The sequence below is a fragment of the Panicum hallii genome, chromosome 3 (assembly GCF_002211085.1).
Source record: "Panicum hallii strain FIL2 chromosome 3, PHallii_v3.1, whole genome shotgun sequence".
NCBI lineage: Eukaryota > Viridiplantae > Streptophyta > Magnoliopsida > Poales > Poaceae > Panicum > Panicum hallii.
The window spans coordinates 10,260,057-10,279,024 of NC_038044.1; the positions used below are offsets into that span (position 1 = coordinate 10,260,057).

At 42.9% G+C, this 18,968-nt stretch overlaps 3 protein-coding genes and 1 pseudogene across 3 annotated transcripts; 1 reads left to right on the forward strand and 3 right to left on the reverse strand.

The window, feature by feature from the left end:
* Positions 1 to 1,529: 1,529 nt before the first annotated feature.
* LOC112885162 (CCR4-NOT transcription complex subunit 7-like) lies at positions 1,530 to 2,597 on the reverse strand. The gene is made up of 3 exons (XM_025950823.1): positions 2,543 to 2,597; positions 1,671 to 2,460; positions 1,530 to 1,572 (listed from the first exon to the last, which is right to left on the reverse strand). The coding sequence occupies exons 1-3, from the start codon at positions 2,595 to 2,597 to the stop codon at positions 1,530 to 1,532; spliced, it is 888 nt and encodes a 295-aa protein (XP_025806608.1).
* A 673-nt stretch (positions 2,598 to 3,270) lies between these two features.
* Positions 3,271 to 6,937, reverse strand: LOC112885180 (annotated as a pseudogene).
* A 1,533-nt stretch (positions 6,938 to 8,470) lies between these two features.
* On the forward strand, positions 8,471 to 14,952 carry LOC112885184 (probable protein phosphatase 2C 52). The gene is made up of 11 exons (XM_025950844.1): positions 8,471 to 8,692; positions 8,798 to 9,508; positions 10,964 to 11,091; positions 11,164 to 11,266; positions 11,308 to 11,489; positions 12,142 to 12,228; positions 12,332 to 12,423; positions 12,660 to 12,750; positions 14,080 to 14,205; positions 14,634 to 14,762; positions 14,844 to 14,952. The coding sequence occupies exons 2-9, from the start codon at positions 8,823 to 8,825 to the stop codon at positions 14,148 to 14,150; spliced, it is 1,440 nt and encodes a 479-aa protein (XP_025806629.1). The 5' UTR covers positions 8,471 to 8,692; positions 8,798 to 8,822; the 3' UTR covers positions 14,151 to 14,205; positions 14,634 to 14,762; positions 14,844 to 14,952.
* Positions 14,953 to 17,657: 2,705 nt separating this feature from the next.
* LOC112885163 lies at positions 17,658 to 18,171 on the reverse strand. The gene is made up of 2 exons (XM_025950824.1): positions 18,030 to 18,171; positions 17,658 to 17,947 (listed from the first exon to the last, which is right to left on the reverse strand). Exons 1-2 carry the CDS (start codon positions 18,082 to 18,084, stop codon positions 17,658 to 17,660), a joined length of 345 nt encoding a protein of 114 aa, XP_025806609.1. The 5' UTR covers positions 18,085 to 18,171.
* Between the last annotated feature and the right edge of the window lie 797 nt (positions 18,172 to 18,968).

The following is an 18,968-nucleotide window of genomic DNA, read 5'->3' on the forward strand; positions in this document are numbered from 1 at the left end:
AAGAAGAGAAGTGGGGATAGAGGATCCCCTTGGCGAAGCCCAGTTTTATGCTTGAAACTACGCCCTTGTACTACATTCAGAAAAACTGTTGAGTTTGCCATCGAAAGTAAAGTGTTTGTCCAACTTCTCCATTTGGGTCCAAAACCCATTGCCTCCCAAACCTCCATCAGATATGACCAGTTGACTGTTAAATGCCTAAAAGGAGCATAGGCCGCTTTGTGCAATGCAACTCATAAAATAGGTATGTCATGAATACTCTTCCATTTTTCGATGAAAGCACTATGGTTCCTTGACAAAAGTTCATTCAGATGTCCTTCAAGCTACAAGTCTATTTGCCATCATCTTGGAAATAATCTTGGTCACACTGAGTGAGAGGCTACCGGGCCGAAAATCAGACATTTTTTAAGCTTCCGGAGTCTTTGGCAGCAGCGCAATCTGTTCAGATTTTAATAGATTGATATGTTGCATATGCTGATTAAGAAGTAGTTTACTGCCACAAGGTCAGCCTTGATTATATTCAAAGAAACCTTAAAGAAACTTCCTATGAATCTATCCGGGCCTTGGGCCTTTTCCGACTGCATCCCCCCTTGACCTCCTCTTCTGAAATTCCTCTTCTAAAGTGTCGATATTTAGCCTCGGAATGTTCAGTCTCTCCCAATTCAGAGTCAATCAGTCAACTCACGCGGCACTGGAGTGCCCAGCAGGTCACCACGGTGATAAAAAATAGCCTTCTCCTTGTCCCCGTGCAAATGGGCCGTGCCTGCATCCTAAACTCTGAATAAGCATCCCCGGCCTTGAGGAAGGTAATTCTAGACTGGTGTCTTGCTCTCAGATTTTCAATTGCTGTCACTGTCAGGTACCTATTTTCCAATTCTCTCCTTAGGAGAACTTCTTCTGGGCTGAGTGATATGTAATCTTGTACAACACCTAGAGGCTAGAATCGAATGATATGCTTTGCAGCAATGAGCAGCACTTGTTATGGCCAATCTTTGTCTTTGCCCAACTCCGGAGCCCTTTTCCAACACCCTGAACCTTGGTATGTAGCCTCAGGAACGGATTATGTAGAATCAAATGTTTGTTCCAAGCCTCTGCAACCGTAGAGCCCAGGTAGTTTATGCCAAAAAGGTTCAAACCTGAATACTCTGAAATTTTTAGGTGCAGTACCTCCTATCAGAAGTTCAGAACACAGAAGTGAATGATCAGACACTAGTGGAAATGCCTTGGAGAAGGCAAGTAGGCAGCATCAACTGCCAAGCAATCTCCCGTGTAGAAGGCCCTACCAATCCTGGTATGTGTGCGATTGTTTGTCCCAAGTGAATTTGTAGTCTCAACTGAAAACTCAGAGCCATCTATTGCATTTCTGAGTACCCCGTCAGGTACCGGTTCGAATTTGTGTTACTTTTATCTTACGCCTGAAATCCCCAATCACAAGCCATTTTTCAGAAGCTACCATACCGGTCAATCAGCTATTGACAGGATCTGACAGTTGTCGGATATGCTACAGATATGCCACACTTCTATTCTCAATACTAATTTGGCACCCACAGGTCAGTAATGTGAGTCTTTACAGGACTGACAATGATCCGAGAAACTTAGCTCAAGTCAATCAAGCTACAAGCTACGGACATCTACAGCAGTCTACCACTACCCCGTAAAGCACACCACAGTACCTCGGGATCTGTGTCACGAAATCAGAACTGTCTGTCATCATCTTATGGAAGCATCGAACAGCTAATAGTGCATCGGACCCAGCATGATGGGCATCCCCGACTCGTTCCACCTGTAGCGTCTTGCATACCGTGGCCAGTCCACCATGGATGACCTCCTTCCGGCAGCGCCCAAGCTTGGTGAACACTCGCACGTCGAATGACCGTGGGAAGAGCTCCCAGAAAAGATTGAGAAACTGCACACGGTCTACGGGCAAAGCCTCTTGCCTTGTTAGCAGCCGAATTAGGAACCCGAAGTCGGGGTATCCCATAAAGCTAATCCAAGTGATTTTTGGGTTCCTGATCATTGCAGAGCTCGCGAGCCAATCAATAAACTGGGCTGCGGGTATCCCGTGGCTAGCATGCTCCTCCAGATTCAGCTTGGCTTCGTCCCGGAGGAAGGCGACGCCAGCGTGCCACGGCGCACGCCATGCACTCTGAAACTGAAGGTTAAACTGCCAGACACCTAAGACATTGAAATTTGCATCCGCGGCGGCAAAACCAACTTGGACCAGATTGCCACCATTGACCGTCTTACATAGCTCTTCGTAGTGTACGTTGGCTGATGGTGGCTCCCTACCCAGAGAGACCACGCCGTCGGGAATTGCAAACTCTAAATCAATCCCGATCATGTAGTCCACTTCAGAATCTCTATGCAGAAGTGCGGTAATATCTACAAATGCGTCCTGAGCTGTCTCGGCCCAGACATCATGCACAGCCGAGCAGTCGCCGAACAAGGTGGGCACAATCATCCCTGCAACACCAGCGTCAGAGTACAATGCAGCATAGCAAACACCAAGGGGTGACCAAAGAAGGAGAATTCGAAAACCACTCACCTGATGAAGAGACTCTTGAGTATGCTCGTTGGTACGATGTGGAGGCTTCGAGCATTCCGACTACATGGAAAAAGAATCAGAGTTTCCGAAGCATTAGCACATCAAGTTATTTGTGTAGACAAAACTGTGATTTCAAAGAGTGGCCATGTTCTTGCTAACCTCGAGTTGTATCGCTGCTCTCTCAGGGGAAAAATGGACACCTCTAGAAAAGGAGAATTGAAGAAAATTTAAAATAATTGACAAAGACCTTATGACTCATGAGCATAAGATTGCCCCTAATATGAAGTACATGCTAGTTGTGTGTAGAATGTTTCACTTCAACTGGTTCAGCTAATGCATTATGTAGAATTTGATAGAATCAATTTTCAGTCAATACAGATCAGCAAAGGACAGCTAATGCATTATGTAGAAGTTGATGAAATCCCCTTTCAGGCAATACGGCAGAAACAGAAAAATATCTTAATCAGCATATGGACCTGTTTTTGGTAAGGAAAACAAAACTAGATGATCAAGCATACAAGTAAAATAAGCTTGGCATTGTGTTTTGCTCTCTACCTCAGCATGCATGGTTAATTAAACCTCATAAAGATTCAAATAAATGTATAAGCCATCCTGGGATACATCTATCAAAATTATTCACTAGTTTCATAGGAAAGTTCTATGGCACTAGTATGTAAGTTACTGCTCATGGACAATACCCTAAAACAAGGCATGCATGTGAAGAAGTATGGCAGTACAAACATTATATACTCTCAGATCAATAGATAGATAATTTGCTCTTGAAACCAGATGCCGAATGCTACCTACGGTGTGGTAAATTGCACCAACAACACAAGCAAACGAGATGTACAGAATTCTCGCAAAAGGAAGAGACAGGAGGAATCGTAGCCTGGAGCTGCCGCCACGAAGAAACAACATATGCTGAATTAGTACGCGCTGTGACATCCAATTCTTCTCTCAACATCTGGAGCCGTACTGTTGCTACGCGGTCAGGCTTCAAGACATGATTGTAGAGTTGCTTCCATTGTCACCAGGCAACATATTATTAAACTTTGGACTCCAACTGGCAGATTCGAGGTGAAAAAACTTTAGCAAAAGCAGAGACTCAGGAGAGCTAACTTGTCCCTTCAGGGATGTGCATGCCAAAGCCACGTTTCATTTTCTCGATTCTGATAAATTGAAAGTTGAGAAATGATTAGTATCTGGAAACCCTGTCTTAACAAAACTTAATCAAGCTACACATGGCAATCTAGTATTTTCAATGTTCAAGTACATGGTAGCAAGATTCTAATAGAAAAGAAGCAACAAAACTAGCTACTGATTATGACACTAGACGAATTCAGGAAGTAAATGTGAGGATGCAACTATGCTTTCTATGCTCAAAGTTTATACTCAGCCTCGTTGGTAAACAAATGGCTAATACCTTTGTAGTTTCCTTGTACACTTATTAGTTTGCACACATCCTAAACAATACCTCATCTCCTTTCTTGATAGCATGTCCAGCCTTAATCATAACTTCAAGCATACGATCTTTAAAGCGCCAATGCAGGAAGCAATTAGCATTGGGTGAGTGGTTCAACATATCTGGGAAGAAAATGACAAGTCATAATTTAGCTTTTGTATTCCTAATCAGAAGATTGGGAGGTGTGCTAGCAGTGACACCAATATAAATTGACTTAAGGTGAATAACTATAATGTTTGGGAGAATTAAAGATGCAAAGCACTTGTTTGAAATATGACAGTAGATGTATTTATTATGGATTTTAGCTCAGGAGTTCTACTTTGTGCAAGTAACAGTGTTAATATAAGAGATATTATCTACTATTAGTATTTAACTTACATTTCATACTGATTCAAACGCTCGAATGCTGTATTACGTAGCAGTAAATAAACAAGCATAGCAGCATACAAAGCCACAAAACAAAGTAGAGTTAAGGTCCAATGCAAGTACATGGTTAAATCCAATTATTGTGAGTATCATCTCTCAGGCTCATACACTAGAGCTTTGTTGTTGATTTTAGTACCTACTACATACTGAAAAGCTGTAAATAGGGAAACATGACAAAAAAGAAAAAGAAATACCGGCATAAGGATATTTGCATCTTGGATGAAGGCTCCCATTCTCATCTTCATGTTGACAGAGCGAGATTGAACAATACTCAGTGCCCAGAGAAATCTCTCATGGTCACGGGCAGTGCCCAGAGAAATCTCTCATGGTCACGGGCAAGGTGTTTTAGCTTTAGAGGAACTGCTTTGTCCTGGATATTACTCATAAAGCTAATGTTAAAGGAGCCCAGGAAGCAAAGCTGGTAAAAGAGTACAGTGTACAGAAGTGTACCCAATGCTTTTGCCAGAAGTCAATTGCTCGTTGCTGGTGCTTTAACATTTCTGAGGCAAGATCTTCATCTTCTAGTTCCATCAAATCCTCCTAGAAAGCCAGGCATGTAAATTCATTCAAACTGTAGAATCAGATATAAGAAGCTTCCGTCTCAAAAAAAAAAAGACAAAGTAGCAGTTTACTTTTGGTTAGCTTTTGGATACCTTCGGTGCCAGCAGCAAACTAGTGCATTCATCAGGCCCTGGCAAAAAATCACCACATAACTGCCAAAAGTTGTCTTCTATATCAAATGCATAGAGAAGAAGGCAAGCTAATCTTAGATCCCAATCCATCTGCAGGAATAATACAAATCCCATTAGCTTGCAGTCTGCATCACTATTGAAGCTTGACATCAGGGAAGGAGGAAAACATGATTTATGTTTTTGACAATGGTGTCATTTATTCTCTTATTTAACAGTGAGGATAGTGGGTTGAAAAATTCAACCATATAGATGGAATTTGTACAGTCGAATTGCTGTGGATTCTCAATTACTGTTCAACTACCAGTGCTATAAGAACTAAAATATTCTATGAATAGTGAAATTGCATGATATAATCGCAACTTCAACACAGAAGCATTAGAGGGCTCCAGACTTTTTCAATGATGTATTTGATACCACACCCACACTTATTTGCATGAACAATATGTTCACCAAGCTAACTCAACTAAACATCTAAAATAAACCAGTGACAGCATTAATAGTTTGGTTAATCCATTTACCTCTGGATCTGTTGATTCAATAATGTCGAATATAGGATGACCTAGTGGAATAATGTCAGGGAAAAACATCCAAGGTTTCTTTTGAGTTATAGTCAGCATTAGCTCTAAGGGAACCTCCATAATTACCTGAAAAAAAGCAAGCAGGATCAATATTCATTTAAAGCATATCATCACTGTGTAATAAAACTAAATTTATTATTTAAAAAGTTGGAGCATCCTCGTCAAATTGTATCATTGTTTCTGAACAAGACCATTCTACAGCATTATGAAGAAGTTACATGCGGGCATTGGATTTGGCAAAGTGCATGGGAATAAACTTGTAGTTGGATGACATTATTTTTGGCAGCACCACGAAGTAGCATAAGCAACTGACTTCCACTGGTGATTATATAGAAGATACTATACATGGCAATTGAAATAGTGTGCTGGCAAAACACGCATTGACAAGAAGCAAGTATCAATTTAAACAGCTATGCTGCAGCACTCACTTATTCATATGGCAGTGTCAGACCAATCACAAACTACATCCATTACACAAGGGACTAACTAATGTGGTGAAGCACACGGTGGTTTGAACCTCAAATTGATTAGGGAAGCTCTAGTTAGAGGTCTGAGAATCACTGAAATGTCTCACTCTAGCTCTGCGTAGCGGCTCCACGTCCTGGGAAGCATACACGCCCATCCCATCCGGCCCTTCCAGGAACTCAATCCCGTACGCCCGCATCATCCGCGCGTATCCTATCCGGTAGAAATCAGGGTCCGCGGGCTCCATCTGCACAATTCCAACGCGCACATGAGCAATCCAAATGCCAGTACGACGTCCGAAACGGAGAGACAAGGAGCATCACAAAGCCACGAGAAGCTCATTTCCATCGGCCGCAGAATCAGAAGCTTTCGCAGCAGGTTAAAACATCCAGGAACAAGAAATTCCAGGGGTTGGGAAGCGATAGGGGGACCTCGGGCGGGAAGGGATCGTCCTCCTGCGGCGGCTCGAGCAGCCTGAGCGGAGGCGTGGCATCCTGCTCCTCGGCGACCTCCTCCACCGGGGGAGGCGCGGGCGGCCGGCGCGGAGAGGCTGCGCGAGGCGCCGGACCCCCGGGGCAGCGACGTGGCGGGGCGGGAAGCGAAGGGACGGAGGAGGGAGAAGGGAGGGGAGGAGGAGAGCGGAGGCCGCGGGGGTCGCCATGGCAGGGCAGGACGCAGCGGGGAGGGAAGCGGGGTGTGAAGAGGACGGAGACGTGTTATCTATTGGTTAGCGGGTGGCGGTGCACAGCTTGAGTCCGCCTTCCGAACAGGGAGGCGTAATCCTGAGCCGTTCCGTCTAGTGGCGATTCAAAAGGCACGCCACGCAACGCTGCAGGCAGGCGCGACGGCGACACAAAGCTTGAGCCGATTTCTCAAGTATACAAATGCAGGCCTGCAAAAGTATAGAAAAGAAATACCTTCTTGTCCAAAGTCCGGAAACAGACTACGTAAACTCGAAATTCTTGCAAGACTTTGTAACTCGAAATTCTTTGACAAGTTCAAACGAAACTGTAGACATGTTGATCAATTTGGCGGATGATTATATTCTAAAAAAATGATTTTCAGACCTCGTATATGTGCCGATGCCTATCATCTACGTACTTGACATCACCATAGCTAAGCCTCCATATTTTTTAAGAAAACTGTAAGATAAGGAAAGGCAGTATAGAGTGACAGATAGTACCATAAGTACGGATTGTTCAAACATGTTTCGTAGCTGAATCCTCAAGATCAGTACAATCAACCAAATCAAAAATAAGTTTCAAGTGACAGGCAAGAAGCATGCACAAGTGCCTTATAAGAGAGAATAATGTTACACGATAATGAAACAATGGACACGGGCCATCTCCACCTTCATCGCTGAAAGGTAAGCATCACTTAGAACAATGTACTTTCCAACTATGGTAATAGTGAACTGTAACAGGAGATAGCCACTTGATTACAAGAAAAGAAATAAAATAATTATGTAAGTGATGCAGAAACCAAATGTATCATGTAGATTGTCATATTTGGTAGCCCTTCCCCCCATTCCTCCATGTTTAGCTCCAAGAAGCACTTGCAAATATTAAAAGGAATTTTGAATACATATAGCAGCAGCACCTCTGGAAGATATGGCTGATACGATACATGATAACAAACCTTTCAAGATTTAAAACAGTAAGGATAGCATCATGTGCCTTTGGTCCTAAAAGGCCAAAGTATTAAGTTTGTATGAGAGAAAAAATTTACTTTGGTATATAGAAAATGAGGTGTGTTTTACATACCTTTAACAACAGAGGAACACACCCGATCTTTTTATCAATGAAATGCGAAGTAGGTGGGGATCTTCCCCCACGAAGTTGGTTAAAAAAATTATTATTCCTGCTTTTATACTTTGAGCCTACCGCAAGTTCCTAGCAATTTATCTTCGAAAAATTCCTAAGGCATGTTTCAATTTCAAGTTTTCAAAACTGACGAGCTCAGCACAAACAGCAGCTTGGTGCGGTTGGGCCTTCTCCCGACATTCCTGACATGCGGCCCATCTGTAAATCTCGGCCCATATTTTTGCCCCTAGAGACCCAGTAGCAGGCGCCGCGCAGCCCGTCGACAACCCCGCCGTGCCGCCCTTACACTTCCGACCAAACGCAAACTCTCCTGGCTCGCTTACATCTGGGCCTAAGAAATCTTAGCCCCACACGTCAGTGTTCAAATAGCCACACACGACCGGTCGCCCGACTCCCAGGTGTTCACGCCTCCCGAGCCACGGACGCACATTAAAAAAAGCAAATAAATAATGAAAGAAAGCCGATAAAATTATTTAAGAAGGTTGGGGCGAGAGCATGCTCCTCTCCTCCTCTTCTTCCCTTGCCTGGGCTTCATCTGATCTCACCTCACGCGCACACTCCCCCGATCACTCCCCCCTTCTCCGCCTCCAGCTCACACCCACCGCCCCACCCCTTCTTCCCCCTCGCACTCAAATCCAGAGCCTCGCAGATCCGCCGCCTCCCCGATCCGATCGCCTCCGCCTCCTCCCGATCGGATCCCGCAGGTGAGCTCCCGCCCCATTGCTCCAGCTCCCCGTGCGCGGTTTCCTGTTCGAATTTGAAGCGGCCTTGCATCTGAGCTCCGTGTCTGATGGTACTGCTGCTGCTAGGGTTTGGGTGTCTGCGGCGATTTAGATGGTTTACGATGGCGCCGTGAAGGACCAGGAGAGCGCGGCAAACACAGCGTCGGCATCGTCGGCGGTGACGGAGGCATCGGGGGATTCGCCCGCGGCGTCGGAGGCGGCGGCGGTGAGCACGAGGCCCTCGGCGAGGCCGCCGCACGATAAGAGACTCGGCGTGCGGCACCCCTTGAAGCACCGCCGGTTCCGTGCCGGGGGGAAGATGATGGTGGAGCCAGGAGGGGTGCCGCCCGCTCAGGCTGTGGCAGAAGGGGAGGAGGAGGAGGAAACCAGCGAGGTGGAAGAGGACGAGGCGGAGGAGGAGGAGGCCTCGTCCACGGAGACGGAGATGCAGGCTGCCGATGTGGAGGTGTCATCCGCGCCGGCAGCAGGGGTACAAGCGATGGAGGTGGACGGGGGCGAAATGGAGGCATCACCTGAGCCAGCGGTGGCTGTGGGGGACACAGAGTTGGAGGCCCAGCAAGAAGAGGAGGATGAGGTTTCATCCATAGCGGTGGCACAGGGGGAGAGGAAGCAGGAGGCCACACCTGCAACGTCTACCGTACTAGCTGTGGAGGCGCCCAAGGAGAAGGATCAGGATAAGGAGAGGGAGGAGAAGGAGAAGAGGGACAAGGAGAGGGAAAGGCAGAAGGAGAGGGAGAGGGCGGATGAGGTTGGCTATATGAGTGGAGGATGGAAGAGGTAACACTTGCTGCCCAATGCCCTTCATTGCAGCTTACGTCTCGAACCATTGGTTCTATTGGCACTCTCTTTGCTTCATTTAATTTAGATCCGCCACGTAGCTCGCATACCAACAGGATTGAGTAGTACAATACACTAAATGAATTAGATGTTGGCGCTTCTAGCATTTGAGAAAGTAACGGCAGGGAGGCAGGGACTTTCTAGACATAGCTTTTCGTGCGTCATCTTGTATCCAGAATTGTATTTAGTTTGGTAGGTTGTCAGTTATCCTTGTTGAATTTCAGTTCGTATGAGCTGGTACACTATCAAAGTTCAACCATGACAGTGTAATGCTATTTTTCATATGGTCCCATGCAAATAAGAAAATAGCTGTAACTGTAGCGTACACTGCTTCCAAATCTGTTGTAATTTCATTTTTTTCTTAATTTTGTATGGAAGGGCAGCGTTGTTGCTAAAAATGCATCCACTGTGGGTCCTTATATCACCTTGGTCTTGATGTTTAGAATTGCACATAGTTCCAGTGGAACATGACCTTGAGCTTACAAACCTTTTGGGATTGCTCACGATTGTAAGCTCAATTGCATGATGCAGACACATGCCACTATTAGAAAGCAGCACACGTAACATTTTGTTGACAATCATAATGAATTTCGTTGTTCTGCTAGCTGGTGGTAGCTTGCTGGATTTCATGAATTACTAGTACCCCTGTCACCAGGAATCAAATTAAATGTGAAACTACTTTTGAGCTTTCATACTAAACTTATCCTTGTGTCCTACCACATTGTGAATTTGATACCACACTTTGCTACATAAGTCAGACCACAGATTGATCTAAAATACTCTACCAACCACTCTTCACGAAATGGAAATATTAGTAAGCTGCTTGATAAAATAGGAATAATGCTACTACAGGATTTTGTTTATGTTGTATCTTGAGATGTTTCTACACTGTCTATTAGCTTGATTGTCATCATTTCTATCAAACTTTGATGTACTACAACATGCTCAAGAGGTTTCTGACTTAACAAATTTAATTAAATACAATGCTACATGTGTAAATATCTTATGTTACGTGCATGGTATCAAAATACGATTTAGAAACCGGATCATATTATTGTTTATGCCGTGATACTTCAGATTCTCTATTAGTTAGACATATCTCACTTTTCTAAATCCTGATCTTATTGTTGTTCAGAAAGAGAATTTTGTAATTTGTATGTATGAAAAAAATGACACTTCTCAGATTCAAGTTACCTGTCGAATTTTGTTCCCTATATCAATTAGAGCATTTAAGTTTGCTTTATTTTCAAGTAGGTAGCCACTTGTTAATACTTATTGGCTAAGTTTTTTCCTATATCAGGACATATAAGTGATTTTCCCAGAGAATATGTGCAGATGTTTTTTCGTCAATCATATTTTAAAAAATAAATCCTGTGTTTGTTTGACTGTTTGCAGTGTTGACGGAAGGCTGAATTGTGGGTATTCAAGTTTTAGAGGAAAAAGGGCAAGCATGGAAGATTTCTATGATATAAAATCATCTAAAATTGATTATAAACAAATAAGTCTCTTCGGAATTTTTGACGGTCAGAGATTTGTTCTTCTAGACTTTCTGTTGTCTCTCAGTGCATCTATCTGAAACATTTCTATTCTCTCAGGTCATGGCGGTTCACGTGCTGCTGAGTATTTGAAGGAGCACTTGTTTGACAACCTCATGAAACATCCGGAGTTCATGAAAGATACAAAATTAGCTATAAGTATGTATTGCACATAACATTTCCAATTTTCCATGGACCTTCAAGTAATCCAGTCATCATCTGGCAACTTGAAACATATAGAAAGACAGATTCAGAGTTCTTGGATGCTGAAAGGAACTCTCATAGAGATGACGGGTCAACTGCATCAACAGCAGTGTTGGTTGGTGATCATCTTTATGTGGCAAATGTTGGAGACTCAAGAGCTGTTATATCGAAGGCTGGCAAAGGTAAGCTTATTTGGAAATTCTGTGCTACTTAGGAAGAATGATGTTGTTGATTGAATAATTTTAAATGCAAGTATGTGGGCTCTGTGCCAGCCTGGAAGCATGTTTAATCCGCTATACCAGAGATTTATAAGACATGAAATACGGTTACTTCAGATTTAGTATTGTTAGTGACTATTGACTGTATTTATTGTAATGGTTCTAAATAGTATTATGAACTGGTTGGTGTGTAAAAACTGGACAATTTGTGAGGAACATGTTCTTTCAGTATATCACCTTCGATATAACATTACAATTGATATCAAAATGACACGCAAGAGATTGGATGAATCACTCAAACTGATTTCTGAGAACAAAACTTAGTACTGCTGTAATTGTAATAAAACGTTATTGTTCTTATCATCTTTCTTTATTGGGTAAATTGTACAATTGTTAGCTTTTTAGATGAATTGCTCGCTAGGCATGCGCCAAATTATTTGCACAACATGAGATGGATTTATTAGACTCAATTGATGGTGGGAACATTAGTTCTCCTTTTCTGGTATCCAAGGGATGTCTGCATTGATGCTTAGGCAAGTCTTATGGGGTTATGTCTATAATCCAGATGTATTTGCCTGTTGCCTTGTTTGTAAAATATCTCGTTTACCTCTTGCAGCTATTGCGCTATCTGAAGATCACAAGCCGAACAGAAGTGATGAGAGGAAGCGAATTGAGAGTGCTGGTGGGATAGTTATGTGGGCTGGTAAGCCCTGCACTAACCACGCCAATTACACTTACATGATTGCATGTTTTAGCCAAAGTTCCTTGCCATGATCTTGCTCATAGTGGCCAATGTGCTTTTACAGGAACATGGAGGGTAGGTGGCGTACTTGCGATGTCTCGGGCATTCGGCAACCGTCTGCTAAAGCAATTTGTTATTGCGGAGCCTGAGATTCAGGTAACTTGATCTTTGCTTATCCTAACATTGATGTTTTATGGCTTTACATGTGATTTGTGGTTTGTAGACCTAATCTGTTCACTCTCTTAGGAGTATAGAGTCCTCTTACATATACGTTAGTAGAGTCCTTATTGTGTACGCCTCATGTTCTCATATTATATTATTATTGAATACAAGTGCTATTCATAACACACTCGAACTTTCTCTCTCTTTTTTTGTGTGTGTGTGTGTGTCAGGAACAAGAAATAAATGATGAATTGGAGTTTCTGATTATAGCTAGTGATGGGCTGTGGGATGTGGTTCCGTTTCCGGACTTTGGACAAGAAGGTATTTCTTTTCTATACTTTTGCAGGCCTGCATTTGTATACTTGAGAAATCGGCTCAAGCTTTGTGTCGCAGTCGCGCCCGCCTGCAGCGTTGCGTGGCGTGCCTTTTGAATCGCCACTAGACGGAACGGCTCAGGATTACGCCTCCCTGTTCGGAAGGTGGACTCAAGCTGCGCACCGCCGCCCGCTAACCAATAGATAACGTCTCAGTCCACTTCACACCCCGCTTCCCTCCCCGCTGCGTCCTGCCCTGCCATGGCGACGCCCGCGGCCTCCGCTCTCCTCCTCCCTCCCTCCTCCCTCCTCCGTCCCTTCGCTTCCCGCCCCGCCACGTCGCTGCCCCGGGGGTCCGGCGCCTCGCGCAGCCTCTCCGCGCCGGCCGCCTGCGCCTCCCCCGGTGGAGGAGGTCGCCGAGGAGCAGGATGCCACGCCTCCGCTCAGGCTGCTTGAGCCGCCGCAGGAGGACGACCCCTTCCCGCCCGAGGTCCCCCTATCGCTTCCCAACCCCTGGAATTTCTTGTTCCTGGATGTTTTAAACTGCTGCGAAAGCTTCTGATTCTGCGGCCGATGGAAATGAGCTTCTCGTGGCTTTGTGATGCTCCTTGTCTCTCCGTTTCGGACGTCGTACTGGCATTTGGATTGCTCATGTGCGCGTTGGAATTGTGCAGATGGAGCCCGTGGACCGTGATTTCTACCGGATAGGATACGTGCGGATGATGCGGGCGTACGGGATTGAGTTCCTGGAAGGGCCGGATGGGATGGGCGTGTATGCTTCCCGGGATGTGGAGCCGCTACGCAGAGCTAGAGTGAGACATTTCAGTGATTCTCAGACCTCTAACTAGAGCTTCCCTAATCAATTTGAGGTTCAAACCACCGGTTCAACACAACCGGATGTGCTTCACCACATTAGTTAGTCCCTTGTGTAATGGATGTAGTTTGTGATTGGTCTGACACTGCCATATGAATAAGTGAGTGCTGCAGCATAGCTGTTTAAATTGGTACTTGCTTCTTGTCAATGCGTGTTTTGCCAGCACACTATTTCAATTGCCATGTATAGTATCTTCTATATAATCACCAGTGGAAGTCAGTTGCTTATGCTACTTCGTGGTGCTGCCAAAAATAATGTCATCCAACTACAAGTTTATTCCCATGCACTTTGCCAAATCCAATGCCCGCATGTAACTTCTTCATAATGCTGTAGAATGGTCTTGTTCAGAAACAATGATACAATTTGACGAGGATGCTCCAACTTTTTAAATAATAAATTTAGTTTTATTACACAGTGATGATATGCTTTAAATGAATATTGATCCTGCTTGCTTTTTTTCAGGTAATTATGGAGATTCCCTTAGAGCTAATGCTGACTATAACTCAAAAGAAACCTTGGATGTTTTTCCCTGACATTATTCCACTAGGTCATCCTATATTCGACATTATTGAATCAACAGATCCAGAGGTAAATGGAATAACCAATCTATTAATGCTGTCACTGGTTTATTTTAGATGTTTAGTTGAGTTAGCTTGGTGAACATATTGTTCATGCAAATAAGTGTGGGTGTGGTATCAAATACAACATTGAAAAAGTCTGGAGCCCTCTAATGCTTCTGTGTTGAAGTTGCGATTATATCATGCAATTTCACTATTCATAGAATATTTTAGTTCTTATAGCACTGGTAGTTGAACAGTAATTGAGAATCCACAGCAATTCGACTGTACAAATTCCATCTATATGGTTGAATTTTTCAACCCACTATCCTCACTGTTAAATAAGAGAATAAATGACACCATTGTCAAAAACATAAATCATGTTTTCCTCCTTCCCTGATGTCAAGCTTCAATAGTGATGCAGACTGCAAGCTAATGGGATTTGTATTATTCCTGCAGATGGATTGGGATCTAAGATTAGCTTGCCTTCTTCTCTATGCATTTGATATAGAAGACAACTTTTGGCAGTTATGTGGTGATTTTTTGCCAGGGCCTGATGAATGCACTAGTTTGCTGCTGGCACCGAAGGTATCCAAAAGCTAACCAAAAGTAAACTGCTACTTTGTCTTTTTTTTTTGAGACGGAAGCTTCTTATATCTGATTCTACAGTTTGAATGAATTTACATGCCTGGCTTTCTAGGAGGATTTGATGGAACTAGAAGATGAAGATCTTGCCTCAGAAATGTTAAAGCACCAGCAACGAGCAATTGACTTCTGGCAAAAGCATTGGGTACACTTCTGTACACTGTACTCTTTTACCAGCTTTGCTTCCTGGGCTCCTTTAACATTAGCTTTATGAGTAATATCCAGGACAAAGCAGTTCCTCTAAAGCTAAAACGCCTTGCCCGTGACCATGAGAGATTTCTCTGGGCACTGAGTATTGTTCAATCTCGCTCTGTCAACATGAAGATGAGAATGGGAGCCTTCATCCAAGATGCAAATATCCTTATGCCGGTATTTCTTTTTCTTTTTTGTCATGTTTCCCTATTTACAGCTTTTCAGTATGTAGTAGGTACTAAAATCAACAACAAAGCTCTAGTGTATGAGCCTGAGAGATGATACTCACAATAATTGGATTTAACCATGTACTTGCATTGGACCTTAACTCTACTTTGTTTTGTGGCTTTGTATGCTGCTATGCTTGTTTATTTACTGCTACGTAATACAGCATTCGAGCGTTTGAATCAGTATGAAATGTAAGTTAAATACTAATAGTAGATAATATCTCTTATATTAACACTGTTACTTGCACAAAGTAGAACTCCTGAGCTAAAATCCATAATAAATACATCTACTGTCATATTTCACACAAGTGCTTTGCATCTTTAATTCTCCCAAACATTATAGTTATTCACCTTAAGTCAATTTATATTGGTGTCACTGCTAGCACACCTCCCAATCTTCTGATTAGGAATACAAAAGCTAAATTATGACTTGTCATTTTCTTGCCAGATATGTTGAACCACTCACCCAATGCTAATTGCTTCCTGCATTGGCGCTTTAAAGATCGTATGCTTGAAGTTATGATTAAGGCTGGACATGCTATCAAGAAAGGAGATGAGGTATTGTTTAGGATGTGTGCAAACTAATAAGTGTACAAGGAAACTACAAAGGTATTAGCCATTTGTTTACCAACGAGGCTGAGTATAAACTTTGAGCATAGAAAGCATAGTTGCATCCTCACATTTACTTCCTGAATTCGTCTAGTGTCATAATCAGTAGCTAGTTTTGTTGCTTCTTTTCTATTAGAATCTTGCTACCATGTACTTGAACATTGAAAATACTAGATTGCCATGTGTAGCTTGATTAAGTTTTGTTAAGACAGGGTTTCCAGATACTAATCATTTCTCAACTTTCAATTTATCAGAATCGAGAAAATGAAACGTGGCTTTGGCATGCACATCCCTGAAGGGACAAGTTAGCTCTCCTGAGTCTCTGCTTTTGCTAAAGTTTTTTCACCTCGAATCTGCCAGTTGGAGTCCAAAGTTTAATAATATGTTGCCTGGTGACAATGGAAGCAACTCTACAATCATGTCTTGAAGCCTGACCGCGTAGCAACAGTACGGCTCCAGATGTTGAGAGAAGAATTGGATGTCACAGCGCGTACTAATTCAGCATATGTTGTTTCTTCGTGGCGGCAGCTCCAGGCTACGATTCCTCCTGTCTCTTCCTTTTGCGAGAATTCTGTACATCTCGTTTGCTTGTGTTGTTGGTGCAATTTACCACACCGTAGGTAGCATTCGGCATCTGGTTTCAAGAGCAAATTATCTATCTATTGATCTGAGAGTATATAATGTTTTCACTGCCATACTTCTTCACATGCATGCCTTGTTTTAGGGTATTGTCCATGAGTAGTATGTAACTTACATACTAGTGCCATAGAACTTTCCTATGAAACTAGTGAATAATTTTGATAGATGTATCCCAGGATGGCTTATACATTTATTTGAATCTTTATGAGGTTTAATTAACCATGCATGCTGAGGTAGAGAGCAAAACACAATGCCAAGCTTATTTTACTTGTATGCTTGATCATCTAGTTTTGTTTTCCTTACCAAAAACAGGTCCATATGCTGATTAAGATATTTTTCTGTTTCTGCCGTATTGCTTGAAAGTGGATTTCATCAACTTCTACATAATGCATTAGCTGTCCTTTGCTGATCTGTATTGACTGAAAATTGATTCTATCAAATTCTACATAATGCATTAGCTGAACCAGTTGAAGTGAAACATTCTACACACAATTAGCATGTATTTCATATTAGGGGCAATCTTATGCTCATGAGTCATCAGGTCTTTGTTAATTATTTTAAATTTTCTTTAATTCTCCTTTTCTAGAGGTGTCCATTTTTCCCCTGAGAGAGCAGTGATACAACTCGAGGTTAGCAAGAACATGGCCACTCTTTGAAATCACAGTTTTATCTACACAAATAACTTGATGTGCTAATGCTTTGGAAACTCTGATTCTTTTTCCATGTAGTCGGAATGCTCGAAGCCTCCACATCGTACCAATGAGCATACTCAAGAGTCTCTTCATCAGGTGAGTGGTTTTCGAATTCTCCTTCTTTGGTCACCCCTTGATGTTTGCTATGCTGCATTGTATTCTGAAGGGATGATTGCGCCCACCTTGTTCGGCGACTGCTCGGCTGTGCATGATGTCTGGGCCGAGACAGCTCAGGACGCGTTTGTAGATATTACCGCACTTCTGCATAGAGATTCTGAAGTGAACTACATGATCGGGATTGATTTAGAGTTTGCAATTCCCGACAGCGTGGTCTCTCTGGGTAGGGAGCCACCATTAGCCAACGTACACTACGAAGAGCTATGCAAGACGGTCAATGGTGGCAATCTGGTCCAAGTTGGTTTTGCCGTCGTGGATGCAAATTTCAATGTCTTAGGTGTCTGGCAGTTTAACCTTCAGTTTCAGAGTGCATTGAAATTTGCATCCGCGACGGCAGAACCAACTTGGACCAGATTGCCACCATTGACCATCTTGCATAACTCTTCGTAGTGTACGTTGGCTGATGGTGGCTCCCTACCCAGAGAGACCACGCCGTCGTGAATTGCAAACTCTGAATCAATCCCGATCATGTAGTCCACTTCAGAATCTCTATGCAGAAGTGCGGTAATATCTACAAATGCGTCCTGAGCTGTCTCGGCCCAGACATCATACACAGCCGAGCAGTCGCCGAACAAGGTGGGTACAATCATCCCTGCAACACCAGCATCAGAGTACAATGCAGCATAGCGAACACCAAGGGGTGACGTAAGAAGGAGAATTCAAAAACCACTCACCTGATGAAGAGGCTCTTGAGTATGCTCGTTGGTACGATGTGGAGGCTTCGAGCATTCCGACTACATGGAAAAAGAGAATCAGAGTTTCCGAAGCATTAGCACAATCAAGTTATTTGTGTAGACAAAACTGTGATTTCAAAGAGTGGCCGTGTTCTTGCTACCTCGAGTTGTATCACTACTCTGTCAGGGAAAAAAATGGACACCTCTAGCAAAGGAGAATTGAAGAAAATTTATAATAATTGACAAAGACCTTATGACTCATGAGCATAAGATTGCCCCTAATATGAAGTACATGCTAGTTGTGTGTAGAATGTGTAGAATGTTTTACTTCAACTGGTTCAGCTAATGCATTATTTAGAATTTGATAGAATCAATTTTCAGTCAATACAGATCAGCAAAGGACAGCTAATGCATTATGTAGAAGTTGATGAAATCCCCTTTCAGGCAATACGGCAGAAACAGAAAAATATCTTAATCAGCATATGGACCTGTTTTTGGTAAGGAAAACAAAACTAGACGATCAAGCATACATGGTTAATTAAACCTCATAAAGATTCAAATAAATGTATAAGCCATCCTAAGATACATCTATCAAAATTATTCACTAGTTTCATAGGAAAGTTCTATGGTACTAGTACGTAAGTTACTGCTCATGGACAATACCCTAAAACAAGACATGCATGTGAAGAAGTATGGCAGTACAAACATTATATACTCTCAGATCAATAGATAGATAATTTGCTCTTGAAACCAGAACTATCACCTATGTCACCTCAAAACACAACCACATCAGGTTGTACTTCTCTTGGGCAACCTTCTAAATACTAGTCAGACAAAAGGATTCATGCGGAGAAGAAGTGCTAGTCAGACAAAAGGTGACTGAATACTAAATGTCAGAACCGGGAGCAGCAAACTGAATTTGCTGAAACTTTGCATACC

What these genes read in the sequence shown, in the direction of transcription:
- LOC112885162 (XM_025950823.1), bottom strand. Translation starts at nt 2,597, where the DNA reads ATGCTCGAAGCCTCCACATCGTACCAACGAGCATACTCAAGAGTCTCT. An exon ending in CTCAAGAGTCTCTTCATCAG is followed by an intron (nt 2,461 to 2,542) that starts GTGAGTGGTTTT and finishes CTGGTGTTGCAG; the next exon opens with GGATGATTGTGCCCACCTTG. An exon ending in TTCGTGACACAGATCCCGAG is followed by an intron (nt 1,573 to 1,670) that starts GTACTGTGGTGT and finishes GATCATTGTCAG; the next exon opens with TCCTGTAAAGACTCACATTA.
- LOC112885184 (XM_025950844.1), top strand. Translation starts at nt 8,823, where the DNA reads ATGGTTTACGATGGCGCCGTGAAGGACCAGGAGAGCGCGGCAAACACA. An exon ending in ACAAAATTAGCTATAAGTAT is followed by an intron (nt 11,267 to 11,307) that starts GTATTGCACATA and finishes TGGACCTTCAAG; the next exon opens with TAATCCAGTCATCATCTGGC. An exon ending in TTGCGGAGCCTGAGATTCAG is followed by an intron (nt 12,424 to 12,659) that starts GTAACTTGATCT and finishes TGTGTGTGTCAG; the next exon opens with GAACAAGAAATAAATGATGA.
- LOC112885163 (XM_025950824.1), bottom strand. Translation starts at nt 18,084, where the DNA reads ATGCTCGAAGCCTCCACATCGTACCAACGAGCATACTCAAGAGCCTCT. An exon ending in CTCAAGAGCCTCTTCATCAG is followed by an intron (nt 17,948 to 18,029) that starts GTGAGTGGTTTT and finishes CTGGTGTTGCAG; the next exon opens with GGATGATTGTACCCACCTTG.